The 21753-nt window shown below is 38.9% G+C and overlaps 1 protein-coding gene across 1 annotated transcript in view; it reads left to right on the top strand.

Moving 5' to 3' along the window:
- STAP1 (signal transducing adaptor family member 1) overlaps window positions 1-21753 on the top strand; it is a 36374-nt gene that overhangs the window by 2045 nt on the left and 12576 nt on the right. Inside the window, 4 exon segments of the mRNA XM_059066104.1 lie at window positions 15689-15802; window positions 18110-18166; window positions 20762-20809; window positions 20811-20956. Coding sequence (XP_058922087.1) covers window positions 15689-15802; window positions 18110-18166; window positions 20762-20809; window positions 20811-20956 — 365 coding nt within the window.

Below are 21753 nucleotides of genomic sequence, written 5' to 3'. Positions count from 1 at the left end.
AGAACATTCTCCAGGATAGATCACATCTTGGATCACAAGTCAAGCCTCAGTAAATTTAAGAAAATGAAATCATATCAAGCATCTTTTCTGACCACAACGCTCTTCTCAAACTCTTCCAAAAAACTGCAGAGGAAGGAACACTCCTAAACTCATTCTATGAGGCCACCATCACCCTGATACCAAAACCAGAAAAAGATTAATACAAAAAAAGAAAATTACAGACCAATATCACCAATGAATATAGATTCAAAAATCCTCAACAAAATACTAGCAAACAGAATCCAACAACACATTAAAAGGATCATATACCATGAGCAAGTGGGATTCATCCCAGGGATGCAAGGATTCTTCAATATATGCAAATCAATCAATGTGATACACCATACTAACAAACTGAAGAAGAAAAACCATATGATCATCTCAGTAGACGTAGAAAAAGCTTTTGACAAAATTCAACACCCATTTATGATAAAAACTCTCCAGAAAGTGGGCATAGAGGGAATCTACCTCAACATAATAAAAGTCATATATGACAAACCCACAGCAAACATCATTCTCAATTGTGAAGAACTGAAAGCATTTCCTCTAAGATCAGGAACAAGACAAGGATGTCCACTCTCACCACTATTCAAAATAGTTTTGGAAGTCCTAGCCACGGCAATCAGAGAAGAAAAATAAATAAAAGGAATCCAAATTGAAAAAGAAGAAGTAAAACTGTTACTGTTTGCAGATGACATGATACTATACATAGAGAATCCTAAAGATGCCACCAGAAAACTACTAGAGCTAATCAATGAATTTGGTAAAGTAGCAGGATACAAAATTAATGCACAGAAATCTCTTGCATTCCTATACACTAATAATAAAAAATCTGAAAGAAAAATTTAGGAAACACCCCTATTTACCATTGCAACAAAAAGAATAAAATACCTAGGAATAAACCTACCTAGGGGGACAAAAGCCCTGTATGCAGAAAACTATAAGACACTGAAGAAAGAAATTAAAGATGATACTAACAGATGGAGAGATATACCATGTTCTTGGATTGGAAGAATCAATATTGTGAAAATGACAATACCACACAAAGCAATCTACAGATTCAATGCCCTCCCTATGAAACTACCAATGGCATTTTTCACAGAACGAGAAGAAAAAATTTCACAATTTGTATGGAGACACAAATGATCCCAAATAGCCAAAGCAGTCTTGAGGGAAAAAAGTGGAGCTGGAAGAGTCAGACTACAAAGCTACAGTAATCAAGACAATATGGTACTGGCACAAAAACAGAAATATAAAACAATGGAACAGGATAGAAAGCCCAGAGATGAACCCACGCACCTATGGTCAACTAATCTATGACAAAGGAGGCAAGGATATACAATGGAGAAAAGACAGTCTCTTCAATAAGAGGTGCCTGGAGAACTGGACAGCTACATGTAAACGAATGACATTAGAACACTCCCTAACACCATACACAAAAATAAACTCAAAATGGATTAGAGACCTAAATGTAAGACCAGAAACTATAAAACTCTTAGAGGAAAACATAGGAAGAACACTCTTTGACATAAATCACAGCAAGATCTTTTTGGATCCACCTCCTAGAGTAATGGAAATAAAAACAAAAATAAACAAATGGGACCTAATGAAACTTAAAAGCTTTTTCACAGCAAAGGAAACTACAAACAAGACTAAAAGACAACGCTCAGAATGGGAGAACTATTTGCAAATGAACCAACAGACAAAGGATTAATCTCCCAAATATAAAAACAGCTCATGCAGCTCAATATTAAAAAAACAAACAACCCAATCCAAAATTGGGCAGAAGACCTAAGTAGACATTTCTCCAAAGAAGACGACATACAGATGGCTAAGAAGCACATGAAAAGCTGCTCAACATCACTAATTATTAGAGAAATGCAAGTCAAAACTACAATGAGGTATCACCTCACACCAGTTTGAATGGACATCATCAGAAAATCTACAAACAACAAATGCTGGAGAGGGTGTGGAAAAAAGGGAACCCTATTTCACTGTTGGTAGGAATGTAAATTGATACAGCCACTATGGAGAACAGTATGGAGGTTCCTTAAAAAACTAAAAATAGAATTACCATATGACCCAGCAATCCCACTACTGGGCATATACCCAGAGAAATCCATAATTCAAAAAGAGTCATGTACCCCAATGTTCACTGCAGCACTATTTATAATAGCCAGGAGATGGAAGCAACCAAAATGCCCATCAACAGACAAATGCGTAAAGAAGATTTGGTACATATATACAGAGGAATATTACTCAGCCATAAAAGGGAATGAAATTGGGTCATTTGTAGAGACGTAGATGGATCTAGAGACTTCATACAGAGTGAAGTAAGTCAGAAAAAGAAAACAAATATCGTATATTAACGCATATATATGGAATCTGTAAAAATGGTACAGATGAACCGGTTTGCAGGGCAGAAATTGAGTCACAGATGTAGAGAACAAATGTACGGACACCAAGGGGGCAAAAGTGGGGGGGGGGGATGGTGGTGTGATGAATTGGGAGATGAGGATTGACATGTATACACTAATATGTATAAAATGGATAACTAATAAGAACCTGCTGTATAAAAAAATAAATAAAATTCGAAAAGTACAACATAAAAAGAAAGTAAATGACAGCCTAAATTGCCAACTGTAAGGGGTTATTTGACTTCATTTCTTCAAGGCCTCTGACAATTTTTGGCCTCGTCTCCTGCCATTTCCCACTTGAGCATAATGCTACTTTTACCCATTCCTCTATTACATCAGACTCTTGCCTGAAGATGGACTTCCCATTTGCTTTTCTTTAGGCCTGGAAGGCTCTCCTCTCTTCAATACCATCTTCTGAGAGAGGGCTTCCCTTTTTACCCACTGTAAGTTAGGTTTCTGCAACCCTTTCTTACCAGTTACTATCTCTCTGTCTATTCTGTCATGCTTTGGGAAAATTACCTTCTGATATTTTTGCTCAATTCAGCATTAATATTTTTTTGCTTTATCCCCACTCTACTAAAATAATAACCTAATCTGGGCTCTCTACCCTCAATCTTTCTTATGTTTAATTCATCTTATAGCTATAATGCACTGATCCCAACACCTTGTTTGGCCATTTCATTCCCCCATTCTCCTACCAAAATATGCCACCCCAATATTTGATAAACACCTCATGCCTAGAGGATAAAAGTCCTTAGCCTTTTGTTCAAGGTCACCCTGTACAGCCTCTACCTACAGCCCTAAACCATAACTTCTACTACTCCTTTAGAAGGAATGCTCTGCCTCATGGAATAAAAAATCATGTTTACATACATTCCTGCCTGTTCAGTTCAGTTTCACATCATTTCTCTTGCCTGTTTCATTCTCTCATTCACCCTTCTACATTTCTAAATCTTTGTTCTTTATTTCAGGCCTATGTCAAGTTCTAGCACTTCAGTGAATGAACACTTCCCCAACTGCTACAGAATTTAATGACCATTCCCTTTTTCTTCATACTTACTCAGATCTAAGCAAAAAGAGTTTTATGTTCCTGACTATGAATTTAAAATAGTCTTACAAATTGTTGTACGAAAGAAATGTCTTACAAGTGCTATACTGTTTATGTTTGATATAATAAAGTTGTAAAATAAAAAGCCAGAAAAAAAATGATCATCTTTCACCAGATCTCTGGGTAAATAAGATTATATAAAGGTGTTTTCAAATACTATAAAATAAATTTTAACATAATTAACTTCTCTGTTGTGTCTCCAACTTCCCACGGATGTCAGTGAAAATATAAAAGACCTTGGCCTAAGCCTTGTATAATACACATATGTGGGGCTTCTCTGGTGATGCAGTGGTTGAGAATCTGCCTGCTAATGCAGGGGACACGGGTTCAAGCCCTGGTCTGGGAAGATGCCACATGCCACGGAGCAACTAGGCCCGTGAGCCACAACTACTGAGCCTGTATGTCTGGAGCCTGTGCTCCGCAACAAGAGAGTGAGGGGCCCGCGCACTGGGATGACGAGTGGCCCCTGCTTGCATCAACTAGAGAAAGCCCTCGCACAGAAATGAAGACCCAAGACAGCCAAAAATAAATAAATAAATTTTTTTAAAGTAACAAATGTTCAAGTACAATTGGTGTCTTTAAAAAAAATACACATATGTGAGAGAGTTAACAGTTACTATTCACCTACTACATGGCAAGGGAGGTACAACGTAGCAATTGGGAGCCTGGTCCTTAGGTAGACTACCTGGATTTTTGTCCTGGCCCTGCCGCTGTTCACTGTGCCATTTTGCGATCTTGGGCTATTTACCTAACCTCTCTGTGTCTCAGTGTATCAGTTAGGGTACTGGTAGGAAACAGACGACCTATCAAATTAGGCAATTTGAAGACAGTTTAATGAAGATACTATATTCAAAGCAGTGGACAGGATGTAGGAAAACTACAACGGATAGTTCAGAACCCTGAGGCTTTGTAACAGTGCCCCATTACCATACCTAGGAGTAAAGGAAGGAGAGTGAGAATAGTGGGAGAGCTGTGTGAAGATGACTGCCTTGAAAAGAGTATGATCTTTGACAGAGGAAGCAATTGCATAGAGTAATAAATACCTGACCTCACTCTCCTCGCTCTTCTGATCTCCTGCCAGTGTTCACCAGCGGTCCAAACCAACAGAAGTCAGAGATTAAGGAAGCCCTTTATGTTGTCCATATAGTTCTCCCTCCTGGTGCACAGTGTTGGATGGTGAAGGGATAAAAGTGAATCTAGAGGAGCAAATATCAATAAAAGATCTCCAACACAATCAGTTTCAAATAAAAATTATGATGAAAACAGTAGCCCATCTCATAAACTTATCAAAAAGATTAAATGCAATAATAAGTAAAAGGACTTAAGATTGAGTCTAAAGACTTGAGAGCAGCTGGCACGTAGTAAGCATTTTACACGTATTATCTCATTTAATTCTCACAACATCCCTGCAGAGTGGGTACTATTTTAATGCCTACTTTATAGATGAGAATAGTCAAGTTTAAGATTAAAAAATTGTACAGGATCAGAAAGCTAATGAAAGGGGTACAATCCAGATCTTGTTCCTGAGCCAGTATTTTTGTGTGTGTGTGGTACACGGGCCTCTCACTGTTGTGGCCTCTCCTGGTTGCGGAGCACAGGCTCCGGACGCGCAGGCTCAGCGGCCATGGCTCACGGGCCCAGCCACTCCGCGTCATGTGGGATCTTCCCGGACCGGGGCACGAACCCATGTCCCCTGCATCGGCAGGCAGATTCTCAACCACTGCGCCACCAGGGAAGCCCTGAGCCACCCTTCTTAACCACTATATCATGAAGAGACCGTTATAACAAAATACTGTGGAATTGCCCATCTACAAATTTTGTTGAAAGAGGATGCAGACTTTGGGGGAATTTTTTTCGTGATAGTCTTAGGAGAAAGCACAGGGATGGAACAAGCAACAACTGTAGATACTTAGCCTATAAGTAGGGAAGAATTTAAAGCTGCCTTTAAACATTTGAAAGGCTGTCAGGAGGTCACGTGAAAGAGTCACTGAATTTGTTTAGTGTTATTCCAAGGGAAGGGGACTAAGACCATGGATGGAAAGTACCTGGAGAAAAACTGTAGCTTTAAGACAAGAGAGATCTTGCCACAGGCACAGCTGTATAGGATGTATCAGTTCCATGTTGTTCGAGCTGTTCCAGCATAGGCTGGATGACTGCATGGAGGAATACCCCAGGGGAGATTCAAGCATCAGAGGGAAGCTAGATTAGGCAGATGACCTTTAAGGCTCTTTCAATACTACAATTAAAACCAAAAAGATATGACTTCCTTTCTTCTAATCAACAGATCAGCTCACACACAGCACTCTAATTCCACCATTCCTTCCTCTGTTGCTTCCTCCTTTAGCTTGATCTAGACAAGTTATCAAAAAAAGATTCATGTGTAATTTAAAATTTTGTCCTCCTTCCCTTATACTTCCCCTTCCATTTTTAATTGCTCTTTGTTCATTGAAAATAAATAGGTCAACCCAAACTTACCCTCAACGCTGTCAATATAAGAATAGCTCTGGGAAAAAAAAGTGCTATTTTTATGCCTTACCTTATTCATAAAACCAGAATAATCATACTTATAAGAATATAGTAAAATAAGTTGTATTGGGCATAACAGAGAGAGGAAAATAAAAGGAGATTAAAAAGAAGTCAACAATGAGGCTGATTTAGCAAAAAATTATACCATTAAAAACCCTGCTATTGGGCTTCCCCAGTGGCGCAGTGGTTGGGAGTCTGCCTGCCCATGCAGGGTACACGGGTTCGTGCCCCAGTCCGGGAAGATCCCATTTGCCGCGGAGCGGCTGGGCCCGTGAGCCATGGCCACTGAGCCTGAGCGTCCGGAGCCTGGGCTCCGCAACGGGAGGGGCCGCAGCGGTGAGAGCCCCGCGTACCGCAAAACAAACAAACGAAAACTCTACTATACTTAGAGTTGGTCCTAATCTTCCTAATAATGCAGAACAAGTCTGATCAGTTGTATGCAGATCAGTTCATATAGACCAAATGCTCAGAAGAAATATTTTTATTATACTGGAATAAGCTAGAAATTTCCTAATAGGATCCTCATAACCAGTAGCATGTGGTACATGTTGAACAATGACTTTCTGGAAAAAAATTATGTATGTATATATATATTATATATATATTATATATATATATATATTACAAATATTACTGATATAAAGAATGTGTAGTACACAGTTAAAAAAATAAAATACACAATACTCTTTACTGTAACTTCCATAAAGGCAATTGATTCTCATAGAATACTTTCACTGATTTTTCTGAACCTGTCTGTAGCCAACTATGATTTGACAAATGGAGCTGTTTTCCAATCTGCTGTTTCCCTAATAACTTTATTGACATTAAATATCATATTTGACATGAATGTTGGCCAATGTTTTATTTACATTAAAGAGGAAAGTAAAGCAACAATTATGTATGTTGGAATGTCACGCATTTGTCAATGCCGTGAACAACTTCTGTGTTAAATGAGATAATGATTTTTGAATTATGAAAGAATATTTTGTCATTTTTTGTTCTGTTTACGATGAAAAAGTTTCAGACACAGCAAACTTTAAAATTTCACCTGCATTGCCGCATAACACAGGGAGATCAGCTTAATGCTTTGTGACCACCTAGAGAGGTGGGGTAGGGAGGGTGGGAGGGAGGCACAAGAGGGAGGGGATATGGGGATATATGTATACATATATCTGATTCACTTTGTTATACAGCAGAAACTAACACACCATTGTAAAGCAATTATACTCCAATAAAGATGTTAAAAAAAATTTCACCTGCATTATTGACATTTTCCCCTTCACTTTCTGAAGTCTAGACCAGAGGCCAGCAAACTGTGGCTCTTGAGCCAAATTTAGCCTGTGGCCTGATTTTGTACAGTATAAGAGCTAAGAATATTTTTTACATTTTTAAAGTGTTGTTAAAAACAAACAAGCAAGAATTTGCAACAAAGACTGTATGTGGTCCACAAAGCCTAAAACATTTACTATCTAGCCTTTGTAGAAGTTCGATGACCCCTTAGATAATTAACAAAACAATAAATCAACTTGTAATTTATAAGATTTGCCAATTTCCATGATGTAAAAACTCCCAGAGACGGCTTAAAGATGGCGGAAGAGTAAGACGCGGAGATCTCCTTCCTCCTCACAGAGACGCCAGAAATACATCTACACGTGGAGCTTCTCCTGTAGAGCACCCACCGAACGCTGGCAGAGGACCTCGGACCTCCAAAAAGGCAAGAAACTCCCCACATATCTGGGTAGGGCAAAAGAAAAAAGAATAAACAGGGACAAAAGAATAGGGACGGGACCTACGCCAGTGGGAGGGAGCCGAGAAGGAGGAAAGACTCCCACACACTAGAGGCCCCTTCGCGGGCGGAGACTGCGGGCGCCGGAGGGGGAAGCTCCGGAGCCGCGGAGGACAGCTCAGCCACAGGGGTGCGGAGGGCAAAGCGGAGAGATTCCCGCAGAGGATCGGTGCCGACCGGCGCTCACCAGCCCGAGAGGCTTGTCTGCTCGCCCGCCGGGGCGGGCGGGGCCGGGAGCTGAGGCTCGGGCTTCAGTCGGATCCCGGGGAAAGGGCTGGAGTTGGCAGAGTGAAGACAGCTTGAAGGGGGCTAGTGCGCCACGGCTGGCCGGGAGGGAGTTCGGGAGAAGTCTGGAGTTGCCGAAGAGGCAAGAGACCTTTTCCTCCCTCTTTGCTGCCTGGGCGCGAGGAGAGGGGATTAAGTGCGCCGCTTAAAGGAGCCCCAGAAGCGGGCGCGGAGCTGCCGAAGAGACAAGAGACTTTTTCTTGCCTCTTTGCTTCCTCGGGTGTGAGGTGAGGGGATTAAGAGCACCGCGTAGAGGAGCTCCAGAAACGGGCGCGAGCCGCGGCTGTCGGCACGGACAGTAGAGACGGGTGTCGGACGCTAAGGTTGCTGCTGCCACCACCAAGAGGCCTGTGTGTGAGCACAGGTCACTCTCCACACCGGCCCTCCCGGGAGCCCGTGCAGTCCGCCACTGCCGGGGTCCCGGGATCCAGGGACAGCTTCCCCGGGAGAACACACGGCGCGCCTTGGGCCTGTGCAGCGTCACGTCGGCTTCTGACGTCGCGGACTCGCCCCGCCCCCGTGCCACTCCCTCCCCCCAGCCTGAGTGAGCTGGAGCCCCCGAATCAACTGCTCCTTTAACATCGTCCTGTCTGAGCGAAGGGCAGTCGCCCTCGGACAACCTACACGCAGAGGCGGGACCAAGTCCAAAGCTGAAACCCAGGAGCTGTGCGAACAGAGAGGAGAGGGGGAGATCTCTCCCAACAGCCTCAGAAGCGGCGGATTAAAGCTCCACAATCAACTTGAAGTGCCCTGCATCTGTTGAAAACCTGAATAGACAACGAATCATCCCAAGTTGAGGAGGTGGACTTTGGGAGCAAGATATACTATTATTTTCCCCTTTTTTTTTATTTTTGTGAGTCTGTATGTGTGTGCTGCTGTGTGAGATTTTGTCTGTATAGCTTTGCTTGCACCATTTGTCCTAGGGTTAGACCGACCCATTTTTCTGTTTTTTTTTTGTTTGTTTGTTTGTTTTGGGTTTTTTTTTGTTTTTTTTTGTTTGTTTTTTAAAAGGAAATTTTTCTTCTTAATAATTACTTTTTATTTTAATAACTATACTTTATACTACTCTGTCTTCTCCCTTTCTTTCTTCCTTTCTTCCCTCCTTCCCTCCTTTCTTCCCTCCTTCCCCCTTCTTTCCTCCCTTCCTCTCTTCCTTCCTCCCTTTCTTCCTCTGCACCTTCCGTCCTTGCTTTCTTGCTTCCTTCCTTCATTTCTTCCTTCCTTTCTTCCTTCCTTCCCTCCCTCCCTCCTTCCTTCCTTTTCTTTCCTCTCTATTTATTCTACCTTTTATTTTGAGCCGTGTGGATTAAAGGTTCTTGGCGCCCCAGCCAGGCACCAGGGCGGTGTCCCTGAGGTGGGAGAACCAACCTCAAGACACTAGTCCACAAGAGACCTCCGAGCTCCACGTAATATCAGACGGCGAAAATCTCCCAGAGACCTCCATCTCAACACCAAGACCCAGCTTCACTCAAGGACCAGCAAAGAACAGTGCTGGACACCCTATCCCCAACAAAGAGCAAGACAGGTCTACAGCCCCATCCATTAGCAGAGAGACTGCCTAAAATCATAATAAGGTTACCAACATCCCCAAACACACCACCAGACGAGGACCTGCCCACCAGAAGGACAAGATCCAGCCTCATCCACCAGAACAGAGGCACTAGTCCCCCCAACCAGGGAATCTACTCAACCCACTGAACCAACCTTAGCCACTGGGGACAGCCACCAAAAACAACAGGAACTACGAACCTGCAGCGTGCAAAAAGGAGACCTCAAACACAGTAAGATAAGCGAAATGAGAAGACAGAAAAACACACAACAGATGAAGGAGCAAGATAAAAACACACCAGACCTAACAGATGAAGAGGTAATAGCCAATCTACCTGAAAGAGAATTTAGAATAATGATGGTGAAGATGATGCAAAATCTTGGAAATAGAATAGACAATTTGCAAGAAACAGTTAACAGGGACCTAGAAGAAATAAAGAGGAAGCAAGCAACGATGAGCAACACAATAAATGAAATTAAAAATACTCTAGATGGGATCAATAGCAGAATAACTGAGGCAGAAGGACGGATAAGTGACCTGGAAGATAAAATAGTGGAAATAACTACTGCAGAGCAGAAGAAAGAAAAAAGAATGAAAAGAACTGAGGACAGTCTCAGAGACCTCTGGGACAACATTAAACGCACCAACATTCGAATTATAGGGGTCCCAGAAGAAGAAGAGAAAAAGAAAGGGACTGAGAAAATATTTGAAGAGATTATAGTTGAAAACTTCCCTAATATAGGAAAGGAAATAGTCAATCAAGTCCAGGAAGCACAGAGAGTTCCATACAGGATAAACCCAAAGAGAAACACGCCACGACACATAATAATCAAACTGTCAAAAATTAAATACAAAGAAAACATATTAAAAGCAGCAAGGGAAAAACAACAAATAACACACAAGGGAATCCCCATAAGATTAACATCTGATCTTTCAGCAGAAACTCTACAAGCCAGAAGGGAGTGGCAGGACATATTTAAAGTGATGAAGGAAAAAAACCTACAACCAAGATTACTCTACCCAGCAAGGATCTCATTCAGATTTGATGGAGAAATTAAAACCTTTACAGACAAGCAAAAACTGAGAGAGTTCAGCACCACCAAACCAGCTCTACAACAAATCCTAAAGGAACTTCTCTAGGCAAGAAACACAAGAGAAGGAAAAGACCTACAAGAACAACCCGAAACAAGTAAATGGTAATAGGAACATACATATCGATAATCACCTTAAATGTAAATGGATTAAATGCTCCCACCAAAAGACACAGACTGGCTGAATGGATACAAAAACAAGACCCATATATATGCTGTCTACAAGAGACCCACTTCAGACCTAGGGACACATACAGACTGAAAGTAAGGGGATGGAAAAAGATATTCCATGCAAATGGAAATCAGAAGAAAGCTGGAGTAGCAATTCTCATATCAGACAAAATAGACTTTAAAATAAAGACTATTATTACAAGAGACAAAGAAGGACACTACATAATGATCAAGGGATCGATCCATGAAGAAGATATAACAATTGTAAATATTTATGCACCCAACATAGGAGCACCTCAATACATAAGGCAAATACTAACAGCCTTAAAAGGGGAAATCGACAGCAACACAATTATAATGGGGGACTTTAACACCCCACTTTCACCAATGGACAGATCATCCAAAATGAAAATAAATAAGGAAACACAAGCTTTAAATGATACATTACACAAGATGGACTTAATTGATATTTATAGGACATTCCATCCAAAAACAACAGAATACACATTTTTCTCAAGTGCTCATGGAACATTCTCCAGGATTGATCATATATTGGGTCACAAATCTAGCCTTGGCAAATTTAAGAAAATTGAAATCGTATCAAGTATCTTTTCCGACCACAACGCTATGAGACTAGATATCAATTATAGGAAAAGATCTGTAAAAAATACAAACACATGGAGGCTAAACAATACACTACTTAATAACGAAGTGATCACTGAAGAAATCAAAGAGGAAATCAAAAAATACTTAGAAACAAATGACAATGGAGACACAACGACCCAAAACCTATGGGATACAGCAAAAGCAGTTCTAAGAGGCAAGTTTATAGCAATACAATCATACCTTAAGAAACAGGAAACATCTCGAATAAACAACCTAACTTTGCACTTAAAGCAATTAGAGAAAGAAGAACAAAAAACCCCCAAATTTAGCAGAAGGAAAGAAATCATAAAGATCAGGTCAGAAATAAATGAAAAAGAAGTGAAGGAAACAATAGCAAAGATCAATAAAAGTAAAAGCTGGTTCTTTGAGAAGATAAATAAAATTGATAAACCATTAGCCAGACTCATCAAGAATAAAAGGGAGAAGACTCAAATCAATAGAATTAGAAATGAAAAAGGAGATGTAACAACTGACACTGCAGAAATACAAAAGATTATTAGAGATTACTACAAGCAACTGTATGCCAATAAAATGGACAACCTGGAAGAAATGGACAAATTCTTAGAAATGCACAACCTGCCGAGACTGAACCAGGAAGAAATAGAAAATTTGAACAGACCAATCACAAGCACTGAAATTGAAACTGTGATTAAAAATCTTCCAGCAAACAAAAGCCCAGGACCAGATGGCTTCACAGGCGAATTCTATCAAACATTTAGAGAAGAGCTAACACCTATCCTTCTCAAACTCTTCCAACAGATAGCAGAGTGAGGAACACTCCCAAACTCATTCTATGAGGCCAACATCACCCTGATACCAAAACCAGACAAAGACGTCACAAAGAAAGAAAACTACAGGCCAATATCACTGATGAACATAGATGCAAAAATCCTCAACAAAATATTAGCAAACAGAATCCAACAGCACATTAAAAGGATCATACACCATGATCAAGTGGGGTTTATCCCAGGAATGCAAGGATTCTTCAATATACGCAAATCAATCAACGTGATACACCATATCAACAAACTGAAGGAGAAAAACCATATGATCATCTCAATAGATGCAGAGAAAGCTTTTGACAAAATTCAACACCCATTTATGATAAAAACCTTGCAGAAAGTAGGCATACAGGGAACTTTCCTCAACATAATAAAGGCCATATATGACAAACCCACAGCTAGCATCGTTCTCAATGGTGAAAAACTGAAACCATTTCCACTAAGATCAGGAACAAGACAAGGTTGCCCACTCTCACCACTCTTATTCAACATAGTTTTGGAAGTTCTAGCCACAGCAATCAGAGAAGAAAAAGAAATAAAAGGAATCCAAATAGGAAAAGAAGAAGTAAAGCTGTCACTGTTTGCAGATGACATGATACTATACATAGAGAATCCTAAGGATGCTACCAGAAAACTACTAGAGCTAATCAATGAATTTGGTAATGTAGCAGGATACAAAATTAATGCACAGAAATCTCTGGCATTCTTATACACTAATGATGAAAAATCTGAAAGGGAATTTAAGAAAACACTCCCATTTACCATTGCAACAAAAAGAATAAAATATCTAGGAATAAACCTACCTAAGGAGACGAAAGACTTGTATGCAGAAAACTATAAGACACTTATGAAAGAAATTAAAGATGATACAAATAGGTGGAGAAATATACCATGTTCTTGGATTGGAAGAATCAACATTGTGAAAATGACTATACTACCCAAAGCAATCTACCGATTCAATGCAATCCCTATCAAATTACCACTGGCATTTTTTACAGAACTAGAACAAAAAATTTCACAATTTGTATGGAAACACAAAAGACCCCGAATAGCCAAAGCAATCTTGAGAACGAGAAATGGAGCTGGAGGAATTAGGCTCCCTGACTTCAGACTCTATTACAAGGCTACAGTAATCAAGACAATATGGTACTGGCACAAAAACAGAAATATAGCTCAATGGAACAGGATAGAGAGCCCAGAGATAAACCCACACACATATGGTCACCTTATCTTTGATAAAGGAGGGAAGGATATACAGTGGAGAAAAGACAGCTTCTTCAATAAGTGGTGCTGGGAAAACTGGACAGCTACATGTAAAAGTATGAAATTAGAACACTCCCTAACACCACACACAAAAATAAACTCAAAATGGGTTAAAGACCTAAATGTAAGGCCAGACACTATCAAACTCTTAGAGGAAAACATAGGCAGAACACTATACGACATAAATCACAGCAAGATCCTTTTTGACCCATCTCCTAGAGAAATGGAAATAAAAACACAAATAAACAAATGGGACCTAATGAAACTTAAAAGCTTTTGCACAGCAAAGGATACCATAAACAAGACCAAAAGACAACCCTCAGAATGGGAGAAAATATTCGCAAATGAAGCAACTGACAAAGGATTAATTTCCAAAATTTATAAGCAACTCATGCAGCTCAATAACAAAAAAACAAACAACCCAATCCAAAAATGGGCAGAAGAACTAAATAGACATTTCTCCAAAGAAGATATACAGATTGCTAACAAACACATGAAAGAATGCTCAACCTCATTAATCATTAGAGAAATGCAAATCAAAACTACAATGAGATATCATCTCACACCGGTCAGATTGGCCATCATCAAAAACTCTAGAAACAATAAATGCTGGAGAGGGTGTGGAGAAAAGGGAACCCTCTTGCACTGCTGGTGGGAATGTAAATTGATACAGCCGCTATGGAGAACAGTATGGAGGTTCCTTAAAAAACTACAAATAGAACTACCATACGACCCAGCAATCCCACTACTGGGCATATACCCTGAGAAAACCATAATTCAGAAAGACTCATGTACCAAAATGTTCATTGCAGCTCTATTTACAATAGCCAGGACATGGAAGCAACCTAAGTGTCCATCAACAGATGAATGGATAAAGAAGATGTGGCACATATATACAATGGAATATTACTCAGCCATAAAAAGAAATGAAACTGAGTTATTTATAATGAGGTGGATGGACCTGGAGTCTGTCATACAGAGTGAAGTAAGTCAGCAGGAGAAAAACAAATACCGTATGCTAACACATATATATGGACTCTAAGGGGAAAAAATGTCATGAAGAGATTAGTGGTAGGACAGGAATAAAACACAGACTTACTCGAGCATGGACTTGAGGATATGGGGAGGGGGAAGGGTGGGCTGAGACGAAGTGAGAGAGTGGCAGGGACATATACACACTATCAAATGTAAATTAGATAGCTAGTGGGAAGCTGCTGCATAGCACAGGGAGATCACCTCTGTACTTTGTGACCACCTAGAGGGGTGGGATAGGGAGGGTGGGAGAGAGGGTGATGCAAGAGGGAAGAGATATGGGAACATATGTATATGTATAACTGATTCACTTTGTTGTAAAGGAAAAACTAACACACTATTGTAAAACAATTATACTCCAATAAAGATGTTAAAAAAAAAAAAAATAAAGACACCTTTGTTTACTTTTTATACCATAAACATGTAAAAAAAAAAAAAAAAAAAAAAAAAACTCCCACCATGACCAATTTCAACCTATCAGTGTTACCTCACTGTACATGGAGTTGGAAAGAAAGGAACAGCAGCACATCATCACAATATATATATATAGCATTTTCACCATACAGAAATAAAGATGTAAATAAACACGAGAGCATAATGAATGCTATGTGGTAATATAACCAGGAAATGATGTTTTGAATTTTAATTCCCTTTGTTGTTAATATAATTTATTTAATTGTATGTTCATATAATTTAATTTTTAATAATGGCTATGTTTAACAAGTGGCTTGCAAAATTCCTGAAAATTTCTCAATTGACTTTTGCAAAGTATGAGCCAGTCAAGCCCACCACCACGTAATACATTTCCCAGTGCCCTCTGGGTTGGGAAGGGGTGCCATGTCCACCTGAAAACCAGAATATCATGCCAAGTCCAAATAAGTTGAAAGGAAGATATTATGTATTTCCCTTCCTGCTAGAACTAATATATATTACCCATGAAATAATTTAATGAGATTTTCCTTTATCTTTTCAGTATGTTGACAAGTTAGACATAATAGACCTCACACACCTTACTGACCAGAATTCAACTGAAAAGAATTGTGCAAAATTCACCCTTGTTTTGCCAAAAGAGGAAGTGCAATTGAAGGTAAGTGAAGAGAAGAAATTAGTCTGAAACTAGTCATGGTTATAAATAACGTTCACCTCTTCAAAGCCTAGTGGCTGAGGTAAAGAGGAATTATAAGAGGAGTGCCAAGTCTTATATTTTGTTAATATTTCTTGCCTTTTGCCAAGAGCCATGGTTTTCTAAACAGGGATTTAAAAGGGCACGTTCACTGTTTAGTATCCAAGCACATTGAAACCGTATACTTCTGTCCACTGACAAAGTCAGAGATCCAACCCACCTGGTGTTTTTAGAAAGTCGTTTTTGAATTGCATCCAAGAATTTGGCATTCACTGAGTTCCCAGATGATTCTGAGACATGTCCAACATGATATATGTTTGGAACCACTGAATTAGACAAACTCATGTTTCACAAATTGAGAGACATTCTGTAAAGCAATTGGCCTATGCTCATCAAAAACACCAGTGTAAGAAAAGACAAAGAAAGACTGGACACCTGTTCCCATTTATGAAAACTATGGAGTCAAGACAACTAAATGCAATGTGTGATCCTGGATTGAATACTGGATCAGAAAACAAAACAAAACAAAAGCTTTAAAGAACAATTAGAAAATTTGAATAAGAATTGTGTATTAGATATACACAATTTGGGAAATATGGAATTAATCTCAAAAACCGATAAATTCCACACAGGCAGAGATCTGTTTGTTAAACTCACCACTGTGTACCCAACACCTATATAGGAAAAGATTATTTTCTTGAATTGGCATTGAAAGTGAGCCAAGGAAATTCAACCAACAATTATAACATAAAGAGAATAACTTGCAGCTGAATAAGATGTAGTTGGATTTAACCTTGAAAGCAGTGGTCATAAAGCTTTAGTGTACTAGGAATCACTTGTATGTAGGAAATATAAGGCCCCATCCCCAAACCTGGGCCTCTGAATCTGCATTTTAAGCAAGCTCCCTAGATGATTCTGATGTGGTGATTTAGAGCACAGGATTGGAATCAAATGCCTAGATTTGAACTCTGGCTGTTTTATCTGTTAGTGTGTAATTGTAGACAACTTACTTAACCTCTTTATTGCCTTGGTTTCTTCATCCAGAAGTAAGTCTTTATTCAGATGTAACCCTCTTACTGAGGCCTACCTGGACCACTTTATTAAAATTGCAACTCTTTTCCCCTCCCCAAACCCTTAATGGCATTCCCAATCTCTATTAACCCTGCTCTACATTTTCTCATTTATTTCCATCTGACACTATAACATTTACTCACTATTATGTTTATTATTTATTGCCCCTTGCTAGACCCTAAACCCTATGAGAATAAGATTTTTTTTTTATTCTCTGATGTAAACCAGTACATAGAATAGTGCCCAGAACTTAAAGACACTCAATGAGTATCTGCTAAATGAATAAATCTATAAAATGAAATTTTAAAAAGAGTACTTTTTGCAAAATTGTCATGATTAAACCAGCTAATATATGTGAAGCACTTAGAACAGTGCCACTTGTAAGCACTTAATAAATGTTGGCTGTATTAGTAATATTTAGAGCTAAGAATTGGAAGTTTTTAAGGTAACTTACTAACTACTAAGGTAATGGGAAGTAACTACATTGGTCCTACCTGGTTGCCTCAAACTTAAAGCCAGTTAGTGTTAAATACCAATGGGGGGAGTAACCATGAATTGACATACTAAAGAAATAAGTGTGCTAACATTTAAATTTTTTTGAGCTAAGTAAATATCTAAAATTTTACTTGTTTAATAAGCAAACAGATTAAAGCTATGTACTTCCTACAAAAGAAAATATTATTGAAATATTTCATAACAAATACACATTAATAATTCTAAGCATAAAGAAAAATGAATTATTTCTTCCTTTTTTTTTTTTTTTTGCGGTACGCGGGCCTCTCACTGTTGTGGCCCCTCCCGTTGCGGAGGCTCCGCACGCGCAGGCCCAGCGGCCATGGCTCACGGGCTTAGTTGCTCCGCGGCATGTGGGATCTTCCCGGACCAGGGCACGAACCCGTGTCTCCTGCATCGGCAGGCGGACTCTCAACCACTGCGCCACCAGGGAGGCCCTTATTTCTTCCTTTTAACTGATTGTAAGTGGTTTAAAAAATACAATTGACTTTTTAAAACAATGTGCTTCAATAGAAGAATATGCATTTTGTCAATCTTGCCGGGTTTTGATGGCTTACACTATTTCGAGACTTATAAAACTATCATATGAAATTCTAAAGTTATTTGAAGTGAATAAAAGTATTAATGTTCATAGTCATTCACGTCTTTTCTTTTTTTGTCTTTATCTGTTTTTGTCTACGTCTTTAGACAGAGAGCACAGAAAGTGGGGAAAAATGGAGAGGCTTCATTCTCACAGAAACAGAGGTAGGAAGGACATTATTTTTTATTGATTCACTCATTCAACAAATATTTACTGCCTGAACACTTACTATGAACCATGCTGAGTGAAGGGGGTTGAAGTTATAGCAGTTGAAAAGGACAGATATAAACCCTTATACTTACTCATGAAATTTATATTTTTATTGGGTGAATGAAAAGGAGAAAGAAAATAAACAAGAAAACAAATAAGATAATTTAAAATTGTGATAATTGTGTTGAAGAAAATCAACAGGGTAATGATTCTAGCTAGTCAATAACAGGTGGTCAGGGAGACTTACTTTTTGGTTTCATCCTTTAGACACAGTGGTCTTTTGTGTATTCTGATATTTGTAGCTTACAGAGCATCTTCTAAAATACTTTCCAGTTCCTTTTTTATTCATTTAGTACATATTTATAAAATGCTGAGATGGATTTTATGGATAACATAGGCAATATAACAAGAAGAGACCATCAAAATAAAAAGTCAGCTTTCAACATTTGTTTAGTGAGTCTTAAGACAAAGGGATGCTTATCTGTTCAACTCCATGGCATCTTATCTGAGACAAATAGTAAGATCTACTTACTAACAGTTATAGTTAACTGTTGCAGCAAGATAACTACCATTATTTTAAATAAAACTACTGTAGCAACTGACTAATAAACATGAAGTACTTTGATAACCAGCTCCCTAAGAAGCACCATGTTTTCTAATACTCTTAAGAGGACATGAAAACTTCCTATGTTTGTTAGGGTCAGTTAAATACAGACTATCCAAAGCTAGTTTCTAAGTAAAGGCATTGCATTCACGTGAAATAAGGACTGCACTTTACCAAGATGATGGATGCTGGTTCTTTCTCTCAGCCAAAAACAAATAAAAGTTGGAGGGTCAACTACCACTAGGAAAGTCATAGGAAGGTAGAAGAGTGGGCCCGTTAGATATGTGAAACGCATATTGACTTAAGGGGAGGAAGAAACGCATTCCTTCCCTCTGTTGTGGAAAGGCATTGTTGTGTGTTTGGCCTGGCACTTCTTACACTGGGATACAGATATAGCAAGTGTATGTGATTAGGTGGCAAGGAATACACTAAGACCACCGGACAAAACTTGGGGTGCACCTTCCTAGAACACTAATTATACTTGACATTTTGGCCAAAAAGATTTGTTCTTAGTTTTTTCCTTGAGGTAAGGATAAAAAGCATTATTTTTTAAATTAAAATGTACATAAATATGGTACAGAATTAAAATAAAATTCATGTGAATTACCAAAAGATAACAATTTGCCTCTAATGTTGTGCTCTATAAATATTGTATTTTACTATGTTCCCAGATCACTCTGCATATACATTCATACCATGTTGTTGTTAGGGCAACTTTAGTAGAAGTTTGAGAAACACAGACTATAGTTCAAAGTGCAGAGACATTGCTTTTGAATTAATTAAACTGGAGTTTGAGTCCTGGTTCCACAACTTTCTAGCTATGTGACTCTGGACTAGTTATTTAATCTTTCTGAGCCTGTTTTTTAAATTTGTAAAGTAGGGATAACAATACCTATCTTGTAGCATTGCTGTGAGGATTTGCAATAGCATAATGCTTGGGACATAACAAGTAACTAATAAGGAACAGCTGCTTCATTAGTTTTTCCTCATTCTGTTATTTTTTTCAGGACTGGTATATAAGGGAAATAGACTTACTGATTATTAGTTAGTTATGCAGAAGGATAGTCTCAAATTTCATATATATACACACATGTGATAAAATATAAACAATAATAGGAATTAATAAGATAATGTGTAAATAGAAAATGAAGTTCTAGTGTTTCCTTCCCAGATTCCAAAGGAGTTTCTTATACACCCCCTGGAAAGTGTGCACCCACTCTGGAGATCAAGATGCTATTCAGACACAGCTGCCCCAAAATATAGGCTAGGTTGTGTCACATGAAGAAAAATATTCTACCATTTAGATTATAACTTCTAAGAGTACATAGCTGGTCATAATGAAGTCTAAATTAGGGGTATGAATATAGATCAGGAGAATATAGGTGACAATCCAAACACATTTCTAGAAAAGATTTTTAAAAATTTAATAGATAGAGCAGTATCATAATCCTAATGTGTGAGTGAAAATTCAAAACACAAACACACGAAAATATAGACCTCTCATTGCTGATTCTCAGTCATCTAACGAATAGTTCCATCTTAACCCCATGTTGCCATATGGTTGGTGGAGCTTATTCTAGGTTATCTGTGGGATAGCTGGGCAACTTGCAGGCGCTCTAGGACTTCCCTGGCAGTGAGATCCAGCGAGCTCAGAATAAAAAATGAGAGGTTTTGATGTTACTTGAATCAGCTTGTGGTGCCAGGTGTGTATACTTAGCTTTGGACCAGATCAAAAGGAATGTTTCTTGGAAGAAAGCCAGGCGTCCTGTGCAGGTTCTAGCTGGTTTAGAGGCAGTTCTAAAACACCAAGATCCTCTATTCATGATACTATCCATCCATCTCTGTCAGGTAACAGAAGCTCCTTAGGACCAGAACAGGCTTATCTTTTCTAAAACCAGTTACTCTGTTGTCTTTCTTGTTTGCCTACGGCTTTAATTGGTTTCAGCTGTCAATTCCCCTACATGTGTCACTCCTTCCTGGGCAAATAATTAGACTTGCATGAAGTCCCAGAGAGAGAAAAGAAAAGGAGGATTGAGACAGAGCGGACACCGAGTTCATTTCCGGAAAAAGGGAAGGAACCAGTTGAAGATTATGTGGATGTATTGAACCCTGTGCCAGCGAAAGTGCACCATGAACTTCAGTTTACTTATTAGATTGTTAAAATTAATTTCTAACTATCAAGGAGAGTTAGTCACTGGACTCGTTAAACCGGGGACAATAAGTTGTCTTGTGGATATACAGTATATCTATGAGTATATGTCACATTTCCTCTTCTATGTCATATGACAAAATGTAAAATGCAGATTTGAACCAAGCCTCTTACCACACAGGAAATCTCCCTCCACCCACACCTTTAGACTAAATAGATTTTTTTCCAAAGAACAAACCTAAATAAAACTGCTATGTAGAAGGAAGGAAAGAGGTTTTTTCACCATGCAACTCTATGATTGACTGAGTTTCTACCAGGAAATTATACCAAAGATTTAAAATACCTGAATGCTTTATTCAATTGATCAATCAATGATTAGTCTTGGGCTCGTACTTTGAGGAAGACATGTGTAAAGTGGTAAGGCGTTGTTGGAAATGAAGAGGCACAGAACATCCTGAAGTCAGCAACAGCCTACATTTGTTTTTTAACTCTTATATTGTTGAAAAATGTGACTAAGACTGTGAACCCTGGAATCTTCATCTTCTTGTCAATGTACCATCTTTGACATCAGGTTCTGATGTGTATTCTTTCTGTACTATAATCACTGAAACCTGCTAGCCATAACTCAGCTGAAACCAGGGACAACTGATGGACTGATAGGTTAAAAGGCACCTAGACTGCTTCTTTTTCTTTCTTTCTTTTTTTTTTTTTTTTTTTTTTTGCTCAATTAAAAAGTAATGCAGGGCTTCCCTGGTGGCGCAGTGGTTGAGAGTCCGCCTGCCGATGCG

The sequence above is a fragment of the Kogia breviceps genome, chromosome 6 (genome assembly GCF_026419965.1).
Source record: "Kogia breviceps isolate mKogBre1 chromosome 6, mKogBre1 haplotype 1, whole genome shotgun sequence".
Taxonomy (NCBI): Eukaryota; Metazoa; Chordata; class Mammalia; order Artiodactyla; family Physeteridae; genus Kogia; species Kogia breviceps.
Note: the sequence above shows the minus strand (reverse complement) of the source record. Positions and strands in the feature narration are given on the sequence as shown.